The sequence below is a fragment of the Lepidochelys kempii genome, chromosome 10, assembly GCF_965140285.1.
Source record: "Lepidochelys kempii isolate rLepKem1 chromosome 10, rLepKem1.hap1, whole genome shotgun sequence".
In the NCBI taxonomy this organism is placed as follows: Eukaryota; Metazoa; Chordata; order Testudines; family Cheloniidae; genus Lepidochelys; species Lepidochelys kempii.
In genome coordinates, this window is record NC_136389.1 from 79,062,730 (window position 1) to 79,088,031 (window position 25,302).

The 25,302-nt window shown below is 46.7% G+C and overlaps 2 protein-coding genes across 11 annotated transcripts in view; one reads left to right on the plus strand and one right to left on the minus strand.

Moving 5' to 3' along the window:
- Positions 1-22,158, plus strand: HACD3 (3-hydroxyacyl-CoA dehydratase 3). Of its 7 annotated transcripts, XR_012154101.2 has the most exons (12): positions 1-175; positions 1,691-1,733; positions 2,972-3,045; positions 10,363-10,527; positions 12,908-12,962; positions 13,492-13,602; positions 14,513-14,640; positions 15,242-15,354; positions 16,085-16,191; positions 18,348-18,479; positions 18,939-19,144; positions 19,443-19,527. XR_012154101.2 is itself a non-coding variant. In XM_073304366.2 (11 exons), the coding sequence occupies exons 1-11, from the start codon at positions 83-85 to the stop codon at positions 19,517-19,519; spliced, it is 1,098 nt and encodes a 365-aa protein (XP_073160467.1). In that variant the 5' UTR covers positions 1-82; the 3' UTR covers positions 19,520-22,158. The 7 variants fall into 7 exon arrangements, 6 of the variants coding, with proteins under 6 accessions (XP_073160467.1, XP_073160470.1, XP_073160472.1 ...); XM_073304366.2 differs by lacking the exon at positions 18,939-19,144 and having other exon boundaries at positions 19,443-22,158; XM_073304367.2 differs by lacking the exons at positions 1-175; positions 1,691-1,733; positions 18,939-19,144 and adding exons at positions 1,780-1,979; positions 9,952-10,091 and having other exon boundaries at positions 19,443-22,158.
- INTS14 (integrator complex subunit 14) overlaps positions 21,256-25,302 on the minus strand; it is a 19,520-nt gene continuing 15,473 nt past the window's right edge. For all 4 annotated transcript variants that reach the window (XM_073304363.2, XM_073304365.1, XM_073304364.1 and 1 more), the window contains 4 exons: positions 25,136-25,269; positions 24,917-25,035; positions 24,466-24,531; positions 21,256-23,339 (listed from right to left, as the gene is read on the minus strand). In XM_073304363.2, coding sequence (XP_073160464.1) covers positions 23,088-23,339; positions 24,466-24,531; positions 24,917-25,035; positions 25,136-25,269 — 571 coding nt within the window. In that variant the 3' untranslated portion in view covers positions 21,256-23,087. The remainder of the gene's footprint in view (positions 23,340-24,465; positions 24,532-24,916; positions 25,036-25,135; positions 25,270-25,302) is intronic.

A 25,302-nucleotide genomic window follows, 5' to 3' on the forward strand; every position in this document is an offset into this window, starting at 1 on the left:
GGGCAACCAAACCCCCCCCCCCACCCGGCCTCGCCAGGCGCCGCGCGGAGCCCTCGGAGCCCGGCCTGCCCCGGCCGCCGCGATGCAGCGCCAGAGCCAGAGCCTGACCCCGCACGTGCACTGGGCGCAGCGGCACCGCGAGCTCTACCTACGGGTGGAGCTGAGCGACGTGCAGGTACCGCCCGGCCCCATATCCCGCGCGCCGGGCACGCAGCCCGGGGAGCCGCCCCCCGTCCCGGTCCCGTCCGTGCCCGGGGCGCGGCCGCTCCCGCGCTGTGCGGGGCCCCTGCTGCGTGCAGCGTGCGTACAGCCCAGGGCGGCCCCCCACAGCACCCCTGTCCCATGCACCGTGTACGGCCCAGGGAGACCCCCCCCCTGCTGTACAGCGCCCCCCTCCCGTGCACGGGGCATGCATTCCAGGGAGACCCCCCCACCCCCCTCTACAGCACCCCTGTCCCATGCGCCGTGTACGGCCCAGGGAGACCCCCCCCCTGCTGTACAGCGCCCCCCTCCCGTGCACGGGGCATGCATTCCAGGGAGACCCCCCCACCCCCCTCTACAGCACCCCTGTCCCATGCGCCGTGTACGGCCCAGGGAGACCCCCCCTGCTGTACAGCGCCCCCCTCCCGTGCACGGGGCATGCATTCCAGGGAGACCCCCCCACCCCCCTCTACAGCACCCCTGTCCCATGCACCGTGTAGGGCCCAGGGAGACACCCCCTCCCTGCTGTACAGCGCCCCCCTCCCGTGCACGGGGCATGCATTCCAGGGAGACCCCCCCCACCCCCCTCTACAGCACCCCTGTCCCATGCACCGTGTAGGGCCCAGGGAGACACCCCCTCCCTGCTGTACAGCGCCCCCCTCCCGTGCACGGGGCATGCATTCCAGGGAGACCCCCCCCACCCCCCTCTACAGCACCCCTGTCCCATGCACCGTGTACGGCCCAGGGAGACCCCCCCCCGCTGTACAGCGCCCCCCTCCCGTGCACGGGGCATGCATTCCAGGGAGACCCCCCCACCCCCCTCTACAGCACCCCTGTCCCATGCACCGTGTACGGCCCAGGGAGACCCCCCCTCCCTGCTGTACAGCGCCCCCCTCCCGTGCACGGGGCATGCATTCCAGGGAGACCCCCCCACCCCCCTCTACAGCACCCCTGTCCCATGCACCGTGTACGGCCCAGGGAGACCCCCCCTCCCTGCTGTACAGCGCCCCCCTCCCGTGCACGGGGCATGCATTCCAGGGAGACCCCCCCACCCCCCTCTACAGCACCCCTGTCCCATGCACCGTGTACGGCCCAGGGAGACCCCCCCCTCCCTGCTGTACAGCGCCCCCCTCCCGTGCACGGGGCATGCATTCCAGGGAGACCCCCCTCTACAGCACCCATGCACCGTGTACGGCCCAGGGAGACCCCCCCCCCCCGTACAGGCCCCCGCACCGTCCTCTGCATGGTGTATACAGCGCAGGGAGACTCCCTCCTAACTACCCTTCCCCCATCTCATGCCAGGTGCATTAGAAAAAGTCTGGAGAACCACAGGTGTAACTGGTAACCTGGGTACTTTGCTGCTTGAAGTGCCCCCAGACTCTTCTGGGTCAGTTTCTGAATCCCTCTCAGTTGCCAGGATCCTGGCCTTAAAACAGTTTGTTTGAAAGGGGTACACGCCTGCCGCCTAAAACATCCTCTCTTTCCTCAGAGCCCCGAGATCACCATTATGGACGACGTGCTTCATTTCAAAGGTAGGTGACTACATTTCTTTTAAAGTGAATAGCATCCCTGATCCCTCTGCACAGGGGTGGACTCCTAGCAACATGCAGCTGTGCAGCCTAGGATTGCCAAGGGATTGCTGGCCACAACTTCTCTACTTTCTTTTCTTGGTCGTAATGATTTTGGCCCTGATCCTGGACCCCTACACTCACCCGTGGGAGCTTGAACATCAGAGCCTGTAACACAATACAGCTGGAGCTGGTGGTTTTGGGTTTCAGGTAAATGTTCTAGGTCTAGCTGTAGTAGTTGATAGCAGCACCATATTTAATTAAAAAAACCCAAACAAACCATGTACCACATTTAAATGTCAGCTGATTATCCACGTCTCTTTCCCTAAACTTCACATTGAAAGCAGTACTACTGTCACAAAGACCTTGTGTGCAAATACGAGCAGGTTTTGGACCAGGAACTAAAATTAAATTTGAAAGGTAAATAGATTCCTTTGTAAAAGTTTTTGTTTTGTTTTGACTGAACAGTTCACCCTTAAGGGACCGAGTTCGCTGTTTTGCTTGTCAGGTTAGTGCAAGGAATATACTGTTGCTTTTTTGCATTAGGAATCTACTGTGTATCTTTCATACTGCATCCTTGAGCCTGTATACCACTCTTGTGGCCCAGAAGCATATGGTAAAGACATAATGTGTTGGCTTAGATTGTATCGTTTTATGTGGACAGGATTATTTTACAATGGCACCCTTTAAAATGGCATATTTTTTGCCGAGCCTGCTGGCTTTCAGAGGATTTTATGGGGAAGGACCTGGCTTTGTAGGAAACTGATGAATCCTGGGGCGTATTTGCACTCTGTCATCACTGATGTTTTAGGGATTTCACCATTGCATCTTAAATTGGGCAGCTGATCCTTTGCTGCGATAGATCCCGTTGGGAGGAACTTGCTCCTCCTGGAGTCTCATCCATTCCTGCCTCACATGAAGGTCCTTTTCCAGCACTATTCTCTGTTATAGTGGATGTCGACCCCCCTATAAGGCACCCAACGCATTTTTAAATGTCACTTCGTTAAAAGCGAATTAAATTCTAAAAAGCTGTGACGCTGTCTTTGCATGTCCATTATTACATAGTTTGATCATGCAGCACCGTGGGGTAGGGGAGGGCACTTTAAACGAACACTGAATAGTTAAAGTACATTTTGCACATGGTGTGCGGTGGTGGTGGGGAATCAGGATCTTTACACTGATTGTTGCTCCTTTTCTTTTAGCCCAGGGTCATGGTGCCAAGGGGGACAATGTATATGAATTTCAGCTTGCATTTCTAGAACCAGTCAAGCCCCAAGTATGTATTTTTTTCTTCTATGTTTTACAAAAGAAAAGTATTACTGTTAAGTGGTTAAAAAAAAAAAAAACTCCAAAGGGAAATGGCTATGCTTTAAATTTCCTGGGATGCGATTTAGGGTTGTTGCTTTGCTTCGTGATGCTATAACACAGAGGTGGGCAAACTACGGGCCACATCCAGGCCTGCGGGACCGCCCTGCCCGGCCCTTGAGCTCCCAGCTGGGGAGGCTAGCCCCCGGCCCCTCCCCCACTGTCCCCTCTCCCCCGCAGCCATGCCACCGCGTGGGCAGCATGGCTGGCTGTCCTGCCACTCTGAGCAGCATGGTAAAGGGACAGGGAGCAGGGGGGTTGGATGAGGGACAGGGGGTTCCGGGGGGCAGTTAGGGAACAGGAAGCAGGGGGTGGTTGGATGGGGTGGTCAGGGGATGGGGAGCAGGGGGGGTTGGATGAGGAGGTGGGGTCCCAGGAGGGGGCGGTCAGGGGATAATGAGCAGGGGGGGTTGGATGGGTTGGGGGTTCAGAGGCGGGCAGAAAGTGGGAAGGGGCAGATAGGGGGCAGGGAGCCAGGCTGTTTGGGGAAGCACAGCCTTTCCTACTCAGCCCTCCATAGAGTTTCGCAACCCCGATGTGGCTCTTGGGCCAAAAAGTTTGCCCAGCCCTGCTATAACAGATGATTTTACTAATGTTTAAAGTTCTAAGTGCAGTACGCATTCAATGCCCTGTCTTTGAGACTGATTCCGCAACCTTTCTCACACAGATCTCATACTGCTCTCATAAATATGGGTTTACATGAACATGGCTTTAAATTAATTACAGAAGCGAGTGGTGGGTAGCTTAAAAATTTACTGGAGCAGTAAAATAGCAGAGAATCTAGCAATTTTTCTGAATGAAAACATCCCATCCGCTGTTAAGTTAGCTTATGGGAAGTGCAGCCTCTCTGAAATAAAACAACACCACCTCTTATGTATTCTGTGACCTTGCTAAAAATCTTGACGTGTGCTCTCATTGCTTGTACGAATTACAAAGAATCCCAGCATGAACGTGTTGCAACGCTCTCACTGTGAAGCGCTGTCTTAGTTCCTGTCTTATAACTGGAGAGAGCCTACCTGGGAAGATTGACTCTTCCTGGCACTCCCAAGATCTGCCTGTCCTTTTAGTCACAGGGGGTCCTGCAAAACTGATCTTCACTCCCAGTGGGGAGCAGCTGCAGCAAGACTTGTCCTGTAATTGTCCTGGTTCTTTTTATTTGTCCACCAGGAATAGCGGCAGTAAATCTGGGAAATTCTGCCGAATCCTTCCTTCCTTGCGGTAGATAGACCTTCCCTTCCCATCTTGCCGAGCAAAGAAAGGAGAGGAGTCACTTCATTTGAAATGCAGAATTTAACTCCTCTCTGGAGGGGTAAATTGCTGAATTTCAAGGGAATTGCCAACCCATCAATATCGAAACAAAGCTTTGCAGTAAAAGCAGCAAAAGTTCTTTGCCTTAGACTCCATTATAATCAGAGTTCCAGGCCTTGTCTACCCAAAGATGTGCAAGAAAACAACAAGAGGTGAGAATTAAAATTGATCTAGTTAGTTATTGTGGTGCATGGGTGCTCTTAGTGCAGAATAAAAAACAAGTGTTCATATATTTAACTAAAGTCAGCTGGCTCCGTAGACTGTAGTCACTTCTATTCCGAAATAAGTGTCCACTCACAGAACTGCAGTGAAATAATGACATTGGCTATAGCAAATTGATTAAGTTAAGTTGGCACAGGCCTATGTGTGGACCAGCCATTAGTCTAACCCCAAATCACTCTGAGCACGTCCTGCTGTATTTGTGTACCTGCACATCCTCCATGCCAATGCAGAACAGCGTTGTTAAGAGACTTGACATGTGTTTTTAAATATCTGATAAAGACCAAACAATGGGCTGGCAGGCAGTTCGGATAATCTGAGGCCAGGACTGGAGAGCGAGCTATGGCTCCCAACAAGTGGCATCTTGAGTGTCATATTACTAGACAGCATGGAAAGCTAACAAGTGATGGCCATATTGTCGCAGATGAGCCCACAGAGGTGCTGGAGCCCCCTTGGCCAACACAGCTGTGCCAGCCAAAGTCCATAGCGTAGATTCAGTTACAGCTACAAAACTATGCTTTGATTGGTATAGTAGGAGCACTTTGCTCATATAATATACCTGTACCGGTGAAGCGCTCCCAGTCTGGACGCAGCTATTTCTGGCAAAGTTATGGTAGCGTAAAACCACCCCCCATGAGTGAAACAAGCCATGCCATAAAAGGCTAGTTTTGCACATATCATTGCATCTACACCAGGGACTTTTGCCTGCACCCCTGTGTTGGTCAGGGAACTCACCTCTTCACACCCTTGGCCTGCATAGCCATGCTGGCAACAGTCCCTAGCGTAGGCCTGGTCTCAGGCAAGCAGGTCCCAGGCCACTTGTGGTGCTATAGATCAAAACCAATCTCTTCATCAATCCCTTGGAAGCCATTAGGCACCCAGGGCAGGTCGCAGCACTAATAGAACATGTTAATTAAAAGGCTATTGGGTTTTGCACCAGCTTCGGTTTCTGGATGGATCAGAGATGCAGCCCCATGCAGAGTGCACTGACAAAGGACTGGAGAATGGTAGCAGGGGGTGAATGGCGTAGGGGAAACAGCTGCACTGCGCTGGTGCCACGTAGGGTGGAGAAAAGCTGTTGCTCTCCGGTCAGCTAGTAGGTGGGAATCGAGCCACCCCAAGATTGCAAACTTAAACAACAAAATGCAGAAACACCCTTGTTCAGAGGCGGACCTTACCTTGGCCATAGCTTCTAGTTGCCTTCTCCAGTCTTCTAACATCCGTCATATCAGACTGAGCTCAGCCCGTTGGCCCTCATTGGAGCTAGGTATGGAGTAAGGTGATCCTCTGTATTGGCTGGCTTGGAGGGGAGAGAGCAGGGTATTATCAGCATTTTGAAGGACTGAGCACCCTCAGCCAGGGGGAACAAATACCACCATCCTTTTAGATGACTTAGCAAGAGTAACAGAGTCCCCCAGGACAACCCCCTCGAAAGCTGTGGTGATCTGCACCACCTTGCAATCAGCGGTAACAGACCATCCCGCATTAGCTGATGGAGCCAATGGTACCGCCTTGGACAGATGGGACCTTCATCCCTTCCTTCCCCAATCACTTCATCAGTTTTTTCAATAAACTTAATCAAGGGTGGGGCCGGCATGTGGCTAGATTGTTGAATAGATTAAGAGCCCCATGTTGTGCAGCTCAGCTGTTTTACATCTTCCCTATAAATACCTGTAGGTCCAGTCAGTCTAGTTCTCCAACCACAGCATCAGCTTATTGACATGATACCCCACTGCCACAGGATTAAATCTGGGATGTTTGCTGGTGGCTTCATACGGGTGGCTCATATTTTCAGAGATGGCCGCTAGCCATCTTGCAAATAAACAAAAGTGTTTCACTGTCCATTAATTATCCATTGTCTCCACCACATCAAAGGAGAGCCACACAGCTCTGCTGCCAGTGGGAAGTAATCAGAGCTCCCTCCCCACACTGTGATGTATGTAAATATAATTAAAGTAGGTATAGGAGTGCATGGAGGGAGACCACACCCCACTCACTACAGTAGAATAGACCTGGAATGAAGGACCATTCACTGAAGATGCACCTGATCATGTGTCTCAGTGTGGTTGAGTTAGAAACAATTTAACTTGGCTGCTTGAAGAAATAAAGCTTTGAGTAAAACTCCAGCTTCTCCGTAAGACCCCCAAAACATGAAAACGTTAGTTCCAGAAATGAGATTTTTAACGTAGAAGTTGTAAGTTGTTGTTGCTTTATTTCAGCCCCATTTTTAACCCAAACTCCACACATGCACTCCTCAATATGTCAGGGCTTTGGAGCTGTGCTCCAGCTCCAGGCAAAAACCTGCAGCTCCACTGCTCCAGAGCTGCTTCGCGCTCCAAAGCCCTGCAATATGTACTGTCCCTCGCTACCATACAGTGGGTTATTTTAGTCTTGAGTGCATTTTAATCTCATATATTGAGAAGTTCAATTGGCAGAAGCCTGGGCCTTTAACAGTTGCAAAGTTCTGGACAAAGGGAATGTACCTAATAGCTGGAATAGGACACAAAGAATCACTTTTGTAAAGATATTTAGGCAATCAAGGATGCAGTAGTTGCCTTGTGTGGTTTTCAAAAATACTGAGGGTGAAAATTCCACAAGGCACCTATCTGGTCCTCTGTGTCAGGTTTCTGTACCACTAACTTGCTGTTTAAACTCAGGCAACTCACTGTTCTCTTTGAGCTTGAATTCACTAGCCTTTTGTACCTGATTCCTAATTAACTTGAGATGCTTACACATTTGAAAAGGCTAGTGTAATTCACCCACCACACATGTTGGATGCAGGTCGATCAGGTGTTTATAGCCTGGCTCAAGTGTGTGTGTGGGGAGGAGAGTGGTGACACTAGCCTTTATGAATGTGTAAGTACCGCAAGGGGCCAAAGTCTAGTGTAGTTGTACCCTAGGTCTGCTACCTCATTTGTAAAATGGAGAGATCTACTCCGGAAGGCTTTGCGTTTGTGAAATATTTAGCACCCTTTCTTACTCAAAGGATTGTAATCAAAGTGCTAAGTGTGGATTCAAACTGCACCAAAGATTTGACAGGTAGGTGGGGTAGTGTAGAAATCCAGATGTGTGATTTTGCCCCCTTTCTAATTAAAGGTGCAAATATTCGTTCTATGGCCACTGCAGGGGGCAGGTGTTATAGTTAGGAGATGGAGTTACTGTGCTGTATGAACTATCCCCAGTAGAAACACGGAGAAGTGACTTTCCCACCATTGGCCTGGTTCTTTGGCAGCTTCTGAGTGCCTGATCCATGACCTTCATGTGCAAACATGTGGTCACCAGTCTGGATTCTTCTCTGTCAAAGAAGCTGATAAAATAAGAAAAGAGCAAAAGAACTGAGAAACTTTCACTTTGACTTGCAGCTACACAAGCAGCCTCTCGGCACTTCCATATCTCTAGGTTATTTTAGGAACTTTTAAAATTGGGGCAGTTGCCCCTTGGGAAAGAGAGACCCCTTTCTTTCAGTTGTTACCACTGTACATTTTGCTAGTAAGAACTCACCGCAGCCAGTGCTAGCAGTATCTTTACGCTTGGCCTGAAATGTACTTATTAAGGAGGATTGGGTGGTCCAGGGGCTGACTAACAGGCCCCAGCACTTTTTGCATTTAGGTCACTGGTTCAACTCCAGCCTAAAATTGATAGTTAGCCTCTAATGCAGTGAGATTGCGATCGACTGGTCGACCGTGGAGTATCTGGCTGTGAATCCTCAGGCACTGAGATTGTCAGAGGCTCCATGATCGACCAGTCGATTGCGATCGGGTTGCCAACCCTCCTGCAGCCGAACTGGGAGGTTGACCACGAACAGTCGGGTGGCGCAGTGGGGCTGAAGCAGGCGCCCTGCCTGCCCTAGCCCCGTTCTGCTCCTGGGAGTGGCCGTCATGTCTGGCAGTGGCTCCGGGGGGAGGGGGCGGTTCCCGTTCCCAGCCAATGGGAGCTGCGGGGGCAGTGCCTACGGACAGGGCAGAATGTGGAGCCATTTGCCTCTCTTCTCCGCCCCCCCCCCCCCGGGGGAGCCACTGCCAGACGCGGCGGCTGCATCTGGGAGCGGTGTGGGGCGAGGGCAGGCAGGGAGCCTGCCTTAGCCCCACTGCCCGGCAGCTGTCTGAGGTAAGCAGTGCCTGGCCAGAGCCCACACACCAAATTCCTCCTGCACCCCAACCCCTTCCCCCAGCCCTGAGCGCCCCCCTCCCCGCACCCAAACTCCCTCCAGAGCCTGCACCCCACACCCTCTCCTGCACCCTGAGCCCCCCCCTACACCCCGTATGCTTCCTGCACCCCAACCCCCTCCCACAGCCTGCACCCTGAAGAGTATACTTGTGTTCATTTTAAACAAAATGTGATTTAGACGGTACGTAGGCAGAAAGAAGCCTTCTGTGGCTCACCACCCTAGGAACATTCTAGAAAAGGCCAAGGGGACAGGGGTGAGCTCAACGTGTGGAGTGGAGAAGTATAAGCATGTGATGAACAAATCCATATATGGAAAGGTTAAAAATGATTGGCCAGAGGTTTGTGTTACGTAACTGCCATGTACTATAAAATAGCAACGGGAGGGGCTCCTTGCTGGAGGGACTCTGGCTGATCTTTGTACCGGGGCTCTCCCTTTGTTTGATTATTATTGGGAACCACAAAATCCCAACAACCCTGCAGCCCAGCGCCCTGCCCCAGCCCACTCCCAGAGCCTGCACCCGAACCCGCGGCCTGAGCCACCTCCCGGACCCAGCACTCCTGACCCCCAGCCCTGAGCCCCCTCCTGCACCCAAACTCCCTCCCGGAACCCGCACCTTGAACCCCCTCCTGTACCCCTGCCCCAGGCTCAGTCCGGAGCCCCTCCCACACTCCAAATCCCTCTGCCCCCCCCCACAGCCCGCCCCCCCCCACAACTCAACCCCCTGTCCCAGTCTGATGAAAGTGAGTGAGAGTGGGGGAGAGCGAGCAATGGAGGGAGGGGGGATGGTGTGAGTGGGGCTGGGGCATGGGGCGGGGCAAGGGTTTTGGGGTTTGTGTGATTACTGTTATTTCTACATTTCCTTTGAGGTAGATAGATCTTGGGTTGCGCTTAAATTCAAAAAGTGATCTTGTGCTTAAAAAGCTTGGAGACCACTGCTCTAAGGGCTGCTTAGTGGCCTGTGTGAAATGAGCTGAGGGTCTTGTGAAACCAGTCCACTGACAGCTAGACCATCCCAAAAACTATCACCATTGCAGCTGGCACCCTTGATAGGCAGTTACCGCAGAGGCACCAGACGCTGAATGTGGCTGTAGGTACTGAACTGCCTTCTCCCCCTTCCGGTAGATCCATACTGCAGTTGGGGCATGACTGCAGCTCACGCAGACGTCCCCGAGCTAGCTTTAACCTCAGCCCAGAGCCGTGAAGCTGCAGCAGCCTGGGCTTCCGTGGGGGCTAGCCGCTCGAGCGATTACCCAGCGTTCCAGGTGGGCTTGTACAGCATGCGTTTCTGTGGCTTACTGCTACCCTACCCGAGCTAGCTAGAGTAAAAGTCGCTCAGGTTTGTCTGTGCAAGATGCACTTGCAGCCCCCCGACTGGCAGGTAGGCAAATCCTCAGACACAACCCTTCTGCTCTCCAGAGCTGTCAACGCAGAACCTTTCACCAGCCCTGATTGAATCAAAAACATTCTAGTCATGAGGACCCCAGTTCTAATGAGGCATGTTCCTGTGTCTACCCCCCATTGTGTGTTTCGCAGCTGGAGTACAAAGTGACTCAGAGGCAGCTGAACATCAGCGTGCAGAAAAAAGAAAGCAACTGGTGGAAAAGACTCACCAAACAGGAGAGGCGCCCAATGTTCCTAGCCCCTGATTTTGATCGCTGGCTAGATGAGTCGGATGCTGAAATGGAACTCAAAGCAAAGGTCAGTACTCCATGTGCTTTCGGAGCAGTTTAAATAAGCAGCTAAGAGTGCATGTCCTAAGAAATACCTAGATTCTTGCCATTGAGTTAACAGATTTATAGTTGGGAGTTTCTGACTAGTGTGCTGGTTGCAAGATCCAAATTAAACAATAATAAATGGATTCAGTATAAAAACCTGAAACTAAAAGGGGGAGGCCCTATTAGGTGAGGTGTTTGGTTTAAAATGAGCATTATCCATAAATTATTATACACAGAGGCCCCAGTCTGGATCGGGGTGCCATTGTGCTAGACCAGTGGTTCTCAAACTTTTGTACTAGTGACCCCTTTCACATAGCAAGCCTCTGAGTGCGACCCCCCCCTTATACATTAAAAGCACTTCTTAATATATTTAACACCATTATAAATGCTGGATGCAAAGCAGGGTTTGGGGTGCAGGCTGACAGCTCGCAACGCCCCATATAATAACCTTGTGATCCCCTGAGGGGTCCCGACCCCCAGTTTCAGAACCCCTGTGCTAGACACTATATAAAAATCCAGACTCCAGCGAGAAACTGCTGAATTGGAATTCATTTGCAAATTGGATACCATTAATTTAGGCTTAAATAGAGACTGGGAGTGGCTAAGTCATTATGCAAGGTAGCCTATTTCCCCTTGTTTTTTCCTCCCCCCCCTCCCCCCAGATGTTCTGGATTAACTTGGATTTAAACTTGGAGAGTGGTCAGTTTGGATGAGCTATTACAGGAGAGTGAGTTTGTGTGTGTATGGGGGTGGGGGGGGTGTGAGAAAACCTGGATTTGTGCTGGAAATGGCCCACCTTGATTATCATGCACATTGTAGGGATGAGCTATTACCAGCAGGATAGTGAGTTTGTGTGTGTGGTTTTTGGAGGGGGGTGAGGGGGTAAGAGAACCTGGATTTGTGCAGGAAATGGCCCAACTTGATTATCATGCACATTGTGTAAAGATTTGTCACTTTGGATGGGCTATCACCAGCAGGAGAGTGAATTTGTGGGGTGGAGGGTGAGAAAACCTGGATTTGTGCTGGAAATGGCCCAACCTGATGATCACTTTAGATAAGCTATTACCAGCAGGACAGTGGGGTGGGAGGAGGTATTGTTTCATATTCTCTGTGTGTATATAAAGTCTGCTGCAGTTTCCACGGTATGCATCCGATGAAGTGAGCTGTAGCTCACGAAAGCTCATGCTCAAATAAATTGGTTAGTCTCTAAGGTGCCACAAGTACTCCTTTTCTTTTATATAAACATATATGGATGGTCCTTGCCCTGAAGAGCTCGCAGTCTAAATAAGCTGAAATCCATGGGATATCTGATGTTGGCAGAGGGCTCAAGCTATCTTGCCTACCTGCAAACCAAGGTCTCCAGAAGTTGAGGTGCCTAGCCATGAGAGACAGCATGTCCTCTCTTCTCCTTAAACGAGACCGTCTCAAGCACATGCTCATCTTTTACTTATATTGCTTTTAGAGTTGGCCCCCAATCAGAATGCTCCCAAATGGATCTGGCTCTGAACTTGACAGGTTATATCCCCTAGATAGTGTTTGCTGTTTCCTTCAGTTAAAGACCAAGAGAGACTCCCTTTCTAAAACACTCCAGCCTTGCTTGTGTGAAAAGCAGAAGTCCCGAGGTTGTTTCTAAAATGAGGATTTCTAGGTAGAGTGTCCAGAAAGCAGCCTCCTGAGCCACCAGGCTGGCCCTGTCTTTACATTCAGCTACGTGGTAATTCAAATGCTCTCTACTGCATTCAGAATAGTTAGCAAAGAAATAATAATGCCTCTTGGAAAGGACACAAACATCCATACAAAAGTGTGAGTGGGGTCAGTTCTACAACACACTCTGCCCCATGGTCAGAAGGACAAGTCTGTTTCTTACATCCTAATGACCACGTAAGTTATACAGGATATTGAAAGGGCTGTTTTGATTTATACAGCAATCCAGAGTGACTTTACTTCTTCCCAGGAGTTAACAATTGGGGTGTGTGTTAAATGGTCTGAAGAGAGCCAGAGGATGACTTCACACTCTCATAAGAAAAGGAACAGTTTTGAGTGGTGGTAATGATCAAGAATTAACATGGAAAACGGCAGTTTTCACACCACAAAACGTATTCATTAGATGAAAATGTGTAACGGAGGTTACATAGCTGGCTAGACAACCATTAGCTATTGCAGTAACACTCTTTCCTGACAATGAAGAATTTGCACAGTTTTGCCTAGGTGAAAAATTTAACACATTAGACTCGTAAGTGGATATTAGCTGACTCTAAAACCCCACTAGCTTTGCAGCAGAACAGTTAACTAAATATTAGCTGCTAATTACTATATAGAAATACGACACTAAAACCATTTACAACTTTATCCCTAATTTTTAGGAAGAAGAAGAAAGGATTAACAAAATCAGAATTGAATCCAGAGTCCCTAAAGACTGTAAGTAACTGTATCTTTAAATTAGTAAGGTTGATTTGGTGGATAAGATAGTGGCAATGGCTTGCTTATGCACACACAGGCAAAATATTACCTCTGTAAGCATGCACTTAAGTACTTCCGATGTGGTCATGGTAGTGTTGATAGACTTGTTGTCTCTCTGTAAAACTAGTATACAGCACTTTATTATGTATATAACTACTTACAAGCTGAGTAAAACCGCACTACTGGTTCCTAGAGGATTTGATCATTTTTGTCATCAATCGTGCCAGCAGGTGATGTGAAAGCCCAGCCCAAGCTGAGATAGGTGCAGCAGTCCTGTTACTCCAGTGCTGCGTTTCCCTTGAGTCCACACGGCAAATCTTTGGTAGTCCTGTGTTATCCAGAATAGCGTGAAACCTTGTTTTCTTTTGTAACCCATCTTCAGATTTGAAAGGCTAACTCACTAACCCACCTCGCCGCTGAGAGCCAGTTGCAAAATATAGGAATGCTGTTGCATTTTGCTAACATGATTGTTTAACGTTGATTATAGCTTTCAGACAGCTGAAGAGAGGATATTTGTTCATGTATAATCTTGTGCAGTTTTTGGGGTTCTCCTGGATTTTTGTGAATATGACAGTTCGCCTGTTTATCTTAGGAAAAGGCAAGTAATAAGCACTATTTTATCCTATTTTATTTTATTCCTCCTTTCACCCTTTGCAGTAATTTCTAAACAATGACATCTAAATTAAGCCACATGAAACTGTAAATACTTCATTGAAATACACAACAAAACCCTCCCAAAAATTGTCATAACATTAAGGACAGGACCTGTAAATAATCGCAGAGCCTGTGATTTATGGGCATCAGTAATATTTGCTGTAATCTATACATGCTAAATTTTAATTTTAAAAAAGAAACTGTGTTGTGGGGTGGGGGGGAATGAAAAATCTCACTTGAGACTTTTATTGGACCGCCTTCTGTTGGTGCGAGACAAGCTCTGTGTGGCTTGAAAGCTTGTCTCTGTCATCAGCAGAAGGTGGTCCAGTAAAATATATGATCTCACCCACCTTGTCTCTCTCCTATCCTGGAACGGACATGGCTACAACGACACTGCCTCGCACTCGAGACAGACGTTTCTTCCATTTAGAGAGCCAGTATTAATAAAAATGGATTGGCTCAAATGTTGTTTTTCTAAAAGATCCAATTGTCCATTCTGTTAATCCAGAGCACAGCCCTCTTTCTTTTCCATATTGTTTACTGAAATAGCTCTAATTGTACTTGCATTGGGGGTTAGACTAGATGACCCTTGCGTCCCTTCTAACCCTATGATTCTGTGATTCTTTCAGCATAGGACTTTTACTTTGATCGGGTAACGTTTTTAAGATTTTTACTCTGACTGCACACTAGCCTGCATATAGGCTTCACGCACAAGGTTGAACACTAAATTTTTCCAACACAAATATAGTTCTAAAATATTTGAATGAGTTAGCATATGTTGGGGGCTGTGTAGTTAAGCTGGCTTCTCCTGGCAGGCAAATTCAGATGCCTTAAAGCGGTCTTTTGTTTGATAGATTCCTTCTACGATACATTTCACACCATTGCTGACATGATGTACTTCTGTCAGATGCTCGCATTTATAGAGATCCTGAATTCACTAGTAGGAATCGTCAGGTCACCATTTATACCTTCTTTTCTCCAGGTAATATTTTAAGATTCCTCGCACCCCAGGTTATTACAGTTTATATTGTGATAGTCTTAGCCATTACTGCTTTTAAAAAAAAAAGCAGGGGGCGGGGAAGGGGAGGAGGAAATGGCATCACTGTGGAGATACCCCAGGGATATATATTGCCCCGTAGGTAGGAATCCATGCTTCCTAGCCTGGGTTGGTAGGCTACCTTCTTGGGTTGTCTGATGAGACAAGGAGTTGGGGCAAAGACCAGAACAACGGGGGGAGGGGGGACCTCATGCACTTGGACCAGCTCAACTTCCCACAGCAGACACACTGTGCTGCAAAAGGCGTGGCCACCTTCTCTCTCTGCTCCTGGGTTGGCCCCTAATACAGCTGGTCAGTATGTACAAGGACTGCAGGCTTAGGAAGCACTTCCCCAGCTCCGCTCCAGAGACACATGCCCTGGTCTTCCAGCACCACTAATGTGCCCGGGCCCTGAGCTGCGTGTGCCATGGGCTCTTAAGGAGTCTGTGTATTTCTAGTGGTAGGGGCTCACTGTTGCCCTCTGACTGTGCCACAGTGGTATCTGTTGAGTATCCTCCTGTGTGTATGTTGGTGTTTTGTTAAACAGGTACTTGGAAGAAATTTTGTCTTGTTTATTGTCCTCGGAAACGTGGAGGAAATGCAAAGCAAAGCGGTGGTGTTCTTTGTATTTTACTGCTGGAGTATTACTGAGTTATTCAGGTTTGTAGGATTTTCCTTTGACGTGCATGGAACGCCAGGGTTCTACTGAAAAACAGCCTTTTGCTTTAAAATAATTTTGATTTTGCCATTAAGAAACACCCGGTGGCATTCGCATTATAGCCCCTGCTGATAAAGCATTCCTTGGGACTCAGATTTGTCACAGCATAAGTGTCTTGCTAGTTTCCTGTATCTGGCGGAGTCTGGGACTGATTCCAATGTGAGAAACGAGAGCGCATGTTGCTCCATGTCTGGGAAAACTTGCTGCTATGTTCCTCTACCCATTTCCTAACCCTTGGCAAGGAAATCTGATTTTCATGTCACTTTCCACAGGAAATTCAGGCCTTTAGCTAAAGAATGTGATGGATTCTGGGAATTTCTGGTGTTTGTCAGACAAACTACATTGTATTCTATTCATTTTTTTGGGATCTAAATTGAAATATTTGTTGAAGAAAGCAGGCAGTTAAACCTATCCAGGTTGCCAGGATAATAGGTCTAGTACAGTAAACTGCCAGAGGAAAAACATACCTGCCGCAGCTCCCTATGAAACAGTCCCTTTTCAATATTCTTAATCATTATTTACAATTAAGACAATAACTAAAGGGATTGATCGTGTTTATCATGAATATTTGACATTGATGACATCATACAGTGATTATGCACAATATTGTAACTTAAGTGGAAAGCTAAACTTCTAAGTAATGTCTGTCTTTCAAACTGAATTTTACTCTAGGTATCCATTCTACATGCTTTCCTGCATTGATATAGAATGGAAATTACTAACTTGGATCCGATACACCATCTGGATTCCTCTCTATCCTTTAGGCACCTTGGCAGAAGGTATGCTTCAAAAACACAGCCTTGTAGATCATGCTGCTCTGTATAGAGATGAGAGAGTAATTTATATTTTGGTTTGATGGTGGGATTGAAAAAACCTGAAAAAAGGTAGTTTATTTTGAACCAAAATTAATTTTTTTTTGACAAAACCAAAATAATTTCATTCTGATCAAACACAAAGTTTCAAAACAAAACTGCTAGTTTTGAAGCAACCTTTTGATGGTTAGTTTCAAAATAAAACGCTGAATAGGTTTGGTTTGACTTCTACGTCCCCCGTCCCCCTCCCATTTGTTATTTCACCCAAACCATTTGCTGAATTTGACCTGAATTTTAATAGTTTGGGTTGCCTCACAATTGCATTTTTGGCAAATTTGTTAGTCAACCGAAAATGTTCACCCAGCCTCTCTCGTTGAGCCTAATGCACTGTACTGTGCCTTGGTCACGTCTGAAGGGTAAAAGCTAAGGGTAACACCAGCCCCCATTCCCACTGTTTGCAGAACAAAAGGGGTCGCGATAATTGGCGGCCTTGCTGGGAGTGTCAGAGAGACCTACGGTTGGATTGGTGCAGAAACTGAACTTACCTCAGACCTGTAGAGGTGCAGACATGAGGCACGTCTGCACCAGGGAAGCTTGCACTATCATTGGCTTTGCTTTACTTCGCCCTTTGGATACGTAGAGGACTTCCGCCTCCAGCTCTGCCACTTCCTTCATCCATCCTACTATCACCCATAACACCTCAAGAAGAAATGTTCGGATTGCCAGGCTGGCAGTCTAGCGCTCCTGTCCGCCAAGAGGTGCATCGTGGAGTTACACTGGTGTGAGCCACAGCTCCTCCCAGCTGATACAAATGAACGCATTGCTAGAAGCTTAGGGAAAAGTTACATGGCCATAGCTGCTCAAAAACTAGTTACAAAGTGATAGGAGCGGCTGGAGCAAGAGTCGATGCTAGTGGTCTGCGCTTGAAATAATCCTTCTAGGCTAAGGGCGAAGAGAGGAGAATGGTCCCCGGTCAGGGTTTCTCCCTTCGCAAAAGAGAGAGTCTACTTAAAGTGAGGTAGGAAGCACGGATCTCCTAATAAACAGGAAGAGCAGGAGAACGAGACGTGAGGCATGGGCACAAGCAAATCACCCCACACACAGTTGAACAGGAAAACGGATGCACAATTTGTGTACTTTTTTTGGCCGGTTTGGGTTGTTGCTCTTCTTCGTAGTGACATTTGGGAGAAGCTGTTTTTCACTTTGTGCGTGTGTGAATACGCTGTATGGTCCCTATCCTCTCCTCCTGCAGCAGGGAAGGAGAGCTGTGTCTGTGTACTTTGTCACTCGGGGAGTCTGGCTCCTTCTCCCCTGGACTGGGAGGGCGTAATGGTCTCACACGGGCCTAAATCTTAAATTGCACAGAGGACCCATGAGCAATCTTGACTCCAAGACCCTGGATCTTGGGACACTCACAGGGTGCCACTCTTCCTGGAGCTCCTCCACCCACTGGCTCTGTGACTGTGCTACCAGTGGTTGCAGCACCAGGGGGTAAAAGCCATAGAGTGGAAGTAGTCTCCAGGCTGCAGCTCCTACTCCCACAGAGCCCGAAGTGTAATGTTCTCGTGAGAGGAGCATGGCCAGCTATAGAGGCAGGTGGGAAGCATGAAACATGGGCTGTGTCCCTTCCTGTGTTTTTAGGGCCAATTTGAAAACAATTGCTTTGGGGAGACAGCAAGGCTCGAATTCTCTTGCTACACATCGTCTTATGTGGAGATGAATGGTGTGTGTTTGTTTAACTTCTGTTTCACTGCAATAGAAATTTGTGCCAACTTAAGTTTCTAAAGAAACAGTGAGAAACAGCAGAGTGCACTGAACCTAGCTAGCAAGGCTAATATCTTGTTGCTGTGGGTGGATTCATAGTATTGCCCACCAATGCCAACAAACAGACAGACAGACAAACCTAGGAAAATATCATGACTTAGGTGCAGCTGTGTTTAAAAATACCACTTAAAACTAGTTTATGCTGAAGTCTTTCTAGATTACAAGAGTTTGTCAGAAAGTATCAAAATATTTTACCATTAAAAGAGAACAACTTTGAGAAGCTTCGTTTTTTGACCAGCTCTAGAGTTTACCTTGTCCTTTGTATTTTGCCTATAATCTTCTTGGCCTTCTGCTTTCAGCTGTGTGTCTGATTCAGGCCATTCCATTCTTCAGTGAAACAGGGAAGTTTAGCTTCACACTGCCATATCCGATGAGCATCACAATCAAATTTTCATTCTTTCTTCAAATCTACCTTATCATGTTATTTTTAGGTAAGTTTTTGTTGTTGTTTCATTGTATTTCTCTCCTGTTGAAATACCAAAAGTCATTTATGTACAAAAAAGGAGTAACAGATTGCAGCTTTAAATTAGCATATCTGATTGGTCATTGTTATACCAGTTTGAGCTTAACCTGTCTTCATAGTTGTAGTGAATAGCACAGGTTAACCCAGAAAGGAGACCTCAATAACAGATCACCTTGAAGCACATGCAGATACACCAGAGGCCAAAATATTACAATTATTATATCAGTATCATTGGGTAAAAGTGTGGACTTCTACAGGATTTTGCTGGATTCTTTGTGTACTTCAAAACTATACAGATGTCGACCAAAATACACTGATACTAGTGGAATATGAAGAAGCAGTTCCCTGAAGAGCTTCATAGGAGGGTTGTTTTTTTTTAAACAGTAGTTTAACTGATCAGCTACAATTGTTTGTTCTCTATCATTAGTGGACCAATGATAAAAGCGTACTGTCGGCAGGTTGAGCCTACATCTCTGGGGATCCAAAAGTCTCATTGAAGTCAGAGGAATACAGAATCCAGCCCATGATTTTTAAATGAAAATTTTGAACTCCAAACTTCATTCCATCTGATGAAAAAAGACTTAAATGACACCAACCCTGTTTCTGTGGTTTAGTCTGATGTGGGCTGCTTAGGTTTGTGACACTTTTTCTCGCAAGCTATCACAAGATTCTACAATTATTTCCCCCTCCCTCTATCTTCAATACCGCTACCCCTAAAGGGTGACAACCAGAACTCCTAAGAACCCCTACAATAACAAACAGTGTGGGTTGTTGCAGTCTCAACCCTACCCCAGCAAGGACTCATTTGTTGTTAGCTTTTATGTACATACGTGAGAAGAAAATCCAAAATCATTTTTAACTCAGTGCAGTCATTCGGCATAAGGAATCTGCAGATTTTCAGCTCTGCCTCAACCATTATTTCTCTTTTCAGGTTTGTTTATAAACTTGCGTCACCTCTACAAGCAAAGGAGGCAGCACCTTGGATCAAAAAAGAGAAAGATGAAGTAAAGCAGGGACTACAATGCTTCCCTGACTTAAATCAACGACAGGAGCCTCGGAGTCTTACAATTTTATCTATTATTATAATGGAAAGGATTTTCTACAGCTAAATGCTCATGTTAGATTTCATAGTGAGTCTTCAGATAGCATTCCCATACACTGTATTGAGTTCCTCTTCAGTCATACATGCATGGCACTTAATGTTGAACAATGGCAATAGTTAAACATGTTTCCTATCAATTACCATATTATAAAAGGTTTCAGAGTAGCAGCCGTGTTAGTCTGTATTCGCAAAAAGGAGGACTTGTAGCACCTTAGAGACGAACCAATTTATTTGAGCATAAGCTTTCGTGAGCTACAGCTCACACTGAATGCATCCAATGAAGTGAGCTGTAGCTTACAAAAGCTTATGGTCAAATAAATTTGTTAGTCTCTTAAGGTGCCACAAGTCCTCCTTTTCTTTTTGCGTATTATAAAAAGAAATCCTATTCTTCGCAGAAACATGAGCGGTTCTAACTGGGAATATAATAGTTATTCTTACTTGGATATTTGCTCTCTTTCAGATATTGAATGCAGATAGGGCTTGTGATGCTGGGGTATAATATTTCAGACCATCCACTCCATGCTATGTGAAACTGACTAGGAATGGCCTGAGGAACAGAGACCAAGAGCAGCATGGAAAATATATTTATTAATGGTCAGTGCTAGGTCTGCTTTTCTTCAGCAGGCTTTTGCTGATACATTTAAACCTGGGAGCAACTAGTGTCAGCATTGGACACCACCGGCTTGTTCTTAACGTATGTACAATAGGAAGGCTTAATCTCTCTCCCGCATGGAATAGAAACACGTAGTGGTGTCCCACAGCCTCTGTCTGGCTACGTATGTCCTAGCCAGTCATTAGAGGGAGCTACCCTCTCCTTCAAATTTCCCTCACCAGTTGACATAGCTGCTACTTCCCATGGCCTTGTGGTCACTAACTCTGCCCTTTCAGACGGTGAGAATTTAAATGTCTAAACTCAGACACTAGAAAACCAGGCTGTGTAGGGTTGAGCTTCCATTCCCTGCCATTCTTCCCCCCAGTAGCACACAAAAATTAGAATTACACCAGGAAATGCAGAGGTAAAGCAGGCCTCCCTTGAGGTGATCCCATAACGTTCCTTCTGCTACTATAGGGAGGCCAGCTCCTTGTCCTCTCTGTTTTGGGAATGGTGGTGTAAGTGCTTGGTTCAAACCCTGTTGAGAAGGCAGCAAGCACCTGTTTTCCTATTCCTTCCATATTCCCTGAATGCAGAGGACTGCAGCTAAGGAGTCTGCAAGCCAGGCTGGCAATTTGCTTTTGGGGTGCAGTGTTGGGGGCCTAATAAGTGAGGGACCGTTTTGGTATTGGGTGCCGGTGTCAGCAAATGGGAGGCAACTGATATGTTTCAGGTTTATGACTTAGGTGAATTTTAAACAATTAAAATTACTTTTACAACAAAGAAACCCCCATTGGTTAAAAAGGAGCCGTTCCGAATAAAGGGTACCATGATTAAAATGACCCCTGTGCTCCCAACCTGATCTGCCAGGTCTTAGCCCCCTCTGACCTTTTGCATCTTCTCTGAAATTAACTAAAGTGTGATTTAAATAAACTTTATTGTAACCTTGACTACAGAGCAGCTAGCTGCACTGTTGACCCAGCTGAGTCTAATAGTCTTTCCCCCAGCACCCACTGTAACCCTTGTGCAAGTTAATTCCAGAGCAATCACTAAACTTTAAGATCAATTTATTGCCATCCCGCTGATTGTATGGTTTTGTTTTACGAAAGCATAACACCAGGAAAACAACAACAAAAACACCCACTATACAGGAAAGTAGGTACTTTTCGTTCTCCATCCCTAACGCATCAAACATGTTGCGGTATTTTCAATGTGAAATATCTTTTCCCCCCAAAGATTGTTATTGTGAGGTTAACACTGGAACGTTTAGGTGGGGTTTTTGCAGAGAAGTGGTCCCAACCGCCACTGAAGGCATTCTGCAAAAAGGCACCATCCTAAGGAACTTTCACCACTATTGAAGGGCAGGTCTTCCAGCACAGCTCACTGCTGTAGCACTTAAGTGAAGTCATACCTAGGCCAACGGGTGACCATCTCCACAAGAGGTGGTAGCTGTGTTGACAGGAGATGCTCTCTCACAGACATAGCACTGTCTACACGCTAACCCCGGTCAGTATAACTGCATGTCGCTCAGGGGTGTGATTTCCCCCCCGAGTAACGTCGTAATACCAAGATAGGTCTGTAGTGTAGACCTGGCCTAAAAGTGTTAGAAGGAGCCTTTCTGCATGAAAGGCTAAAAAAGGGGCATGGCCAGCTTCCTCAGGGTAGTTACACCATAATTTGTATACCGCGTCACTTCTACGTCCACATCTATCGGACAGTGAATCAAGGGACTGAATAGCGTGGTGCCGACACAGAGTTTAACACCGCATTCATTCTTTTAATCCCTTTAAAGGGCATTTACACATTTATGAAATACATGGTGGTGAGGGTATGGGGCAGACACTGCATCCCGTATTTCGTGCGATTTTGCCGTGGATCTTCAACTACGGCATTTGGTTGCCCTTCCAAAGGCAGCTGAATGTGTATTTCCATTAATAAAGATTTACAAGCAAAGTCTTTCATTTTGCTATTTGTACAGCCTCTTATGCAAGCAAACAAGAGCAATTTGTTACCTGACCTTCATGATGGAAAGACATGATCAAGGTTTAAGCCTCCGTAATGCTGAACACGCATATCTGTTCTTTTGAAACTGGAATCAAAACCACTGAAAGCTTCCATAAAAAGTTACTCTTTATTGGTTAATATGATACCTTACAATTTTGTTTAAAAGTGAACTTTTCTCTTGCTAGAATGTAAGTTACTTTCTCAAATATGAATGTCTTGAGGCAAATGAGATACCTGAAACTTTAGTAACTTTACATTTTGAAAGGCAGGCCTTAAATCTTTAAAGTAAGGAATGCAATTAGTGATAGCACCCAAAAATTGCCAGTGATACATCTAACCACACGCAGTATGCATACACTCAGTCTTTGACTGAGCAGGTCAAGTGCATGCAATTGCATAGCTGACATTTTTGAAAGCCAGGCCCTAATAGATAACACCTGCCTCTCGCTGGAGAAAAGTTTTACACAGTGCTTTTGTGCACCAATCTAATTGTTATGGGTTATGTGTGAGGTTACTTGATGACTGGTTCTCGGGGGAGAAAAAAGGGGGGCCAGGGGGAACAGTTGTAAACCACTGGCTCCAGTCCATTGCATACGGCAGCATTTTCCTCATCTCTCCTCACACACCTTAATAATCATACTATATAACCTCCATTATTCTTGTAAGACTTTCATGAGGCATTTAAAAATACAATTTCCAGGTAAAACTCTGAATCCACTAAGAGCTATATGAATTAATCCCAGCTTTAGAAACTAGATTGTTTTAGAGCCCCTGTTTGCCTGAGAAAGTTCTTCAAACAATATTTGAGTCAGTCCTAGAAAACAAATGAAACAGGAAAATTTGGACCACTTGAGACTTAATGTTCTAAAAAGTGCATCTCATATTCTTTCAGTGCTGCTACTGGAGAAGTCTGTCTGCAATGGAGTGATGTTATGGTCATAGGCGGCATATTCAGAGGTCCCATTACTTGCTGCTTTGAGTTGCTGAGCAGCGTGTGTAAGCTGAAATGCTGCATCGGGATGAGCTGTATCAGGCAGCAGTGTACACTCCCTTTCCAGCATATCCGCCACTCCTTTTAAAAGGTCCAAAAACCCAAAAGCCAAGGCTGCCTTGCGTAAACGGTTGAGTTCCTGGAAGGGAGAAAAGCCCCATTTAAAGTTATCTTGATTCTTCTGAAAAGATATTTTATTCATTGCAAATTTGTTCACTCAGGAGAGAGATGGGGGGAAGGGGGCCTTCCAGCAAGCTTCCTAAGTGCTATCAGCATAAGAGTGAATTCTAGTGCTGGTTCGAGATTGGAGACAGCAGATATGGCACCTTAAGGTGTTAGCTTTCCCACAACACCCTCCTAGTGTGCCTCAGCAGCTCTCGCCCCCAGCTCCAGGGCCTCAGGTGGATAGCCCTCCAGCTTGCAGAAGGGTGCGCTTTGTTATCTGCTCTATTTCAGCCACGTTGTCCAGCAGAATTTATAGAACGTGATTTTCTTAGATTGTAAACTCTTAGGACAGGGACCACAGCTTTGCGTGTGTTTATAGTGCACATACCAGAACCCTGGTTGGGGTGTCTCTTGGGGTTTGTGTCACTGCTAGGCTTGAGGGAAGAATTATGGTCATAGTCTGGTTTTAGAGTGGTACAATGTAGCTAACTGTATCTGGCTTATTGGATTTCTTGCCCTCTGCATCATAGGTGGAACACACAGTGATAATTGACTTTGTTACCCACGTATAGGCTGCTCTCTATCTGTGCTCTTGTTTCCTTCTGTGATGCCCTTTGATCCCTCAGTATTAGTAATATCTGCTGCCAAAGCAGCCCTTGATTTCTGCCTGGGAGGCAGGATAAGATTGGGTCTCCTGCTGCTCTCCAGTTCATTCCAGAGTCCACCTGGCAAGGGGTGTTTGAAATGCACACCATTTCTGCCCTTCCCCATGGAGATGGGTACACCACCTCTGGGATACACGGGATCGCAAAGGGTCACTCACTCTCAGACCTAGGTCTCCCACAATTGAACCCTATATGCTGTCCTGTGAGAGGAGCTTAGATCAGGGGATTCCAGGCTATAGCTTTACCAATCTGTGCAATAGGTCAAGTACCTCCCTCCCTCACTAGGGCTGTTGAGAATTAACGTTTGCAAAGCAGTACAAGCTCTTTGGATAGAACACACAGAGAATTATTAACCTCATCAGTCAATACGCTCTATAGAGCGAACTGTATCGGTACAGTCACGTGTTACACGCAAACCCATAACATGTTACTCACTTTGTAGAATGTTTGAGTTTTTTCAGGGAGTTTTCTTGCATTTCTCAGGATCTTCTGTACATCTGTCTGGAGGGAAAAAAAATACCATAACTTTTGGGGGAGGCTGCAAGAAAGAAAGAATCCCCAATTATACTGATAAATAATCACTTGATCATTCCCCCAGGCTCAGTGATCAGTCACTGTTTATGCAGCTCATACAAGCTACCATACAAATGGTTTACACACTAAACCAGATGCCAGGCAAAGCTTTCATTCAACAAACTATGTGCCAATGTGTTTTAATTATGACACTTCAAACAGGAAGCTTTAATAGGAATTAAAGAAAAAAAATTACGCTAGATGGAAGTGACAAGTATAGAGACCCTTCTTCTACTGCCCAAGTGAGACGACCCTTTCAAAGCATTGATACTGAACTGTGCAAGAGTAGCAAGGCTAAGTACTGAGTTGCTACCTGGAGGCCGCTTGGTTTGATCCACACAGTGACATTCTGCGCATAACTGCGCTTGTTTTTGGGCTGTAAGGGGAAAGGGCTTTTATTGTCATCTTCACCATAAGGATTTTCTTTAGCATCTGAAAGAAAATAAAGCTTTTTAAGAATAAGACATGACAAGGGCATTAACACAGAAAACATCAAATGCACGAGAGACTTTAAAATCAGTTTGGTTACTACCTGAAATAGGCCCAAGCTGTGCCATTTTCCCTAGCCAAGGCAGGGGCTCAGGACCAGGTTCAAAGAGAGACATCATGAGGTTTGATTTCTTCTTACTATCAGCTTGGGAGTACAGCATTCCATGCCATTCAGGCCTAAAGAAATGAGCAGATTGCTAAGGTCAAAAC

Bases quoted from the DNA above. Each gene is read 5' to 3' on its own strand.
- HACD3 (XM_073304366.2), top strand. From the start codon at position 83: ATGCAGCGCCAGAGCCAGAGCCTGACCCCGCACGTGCACTGGGCGCAG. The intron at 3,046-10,362 runs GTATGTATTTTT...TGTGTTTCGCAG, and splicing joins TAGAACCAGTCAAGCCCCAA to CTGGAGTACAAAGTGACTCA. The intron at 16,192-18,347 runs GTATGCTTCAAA...TTCTGCTTTCAG, and splicing joins TTTAGGCACCTTGGCAGAAG to CTGTGTGTCTGATTCAGGCC.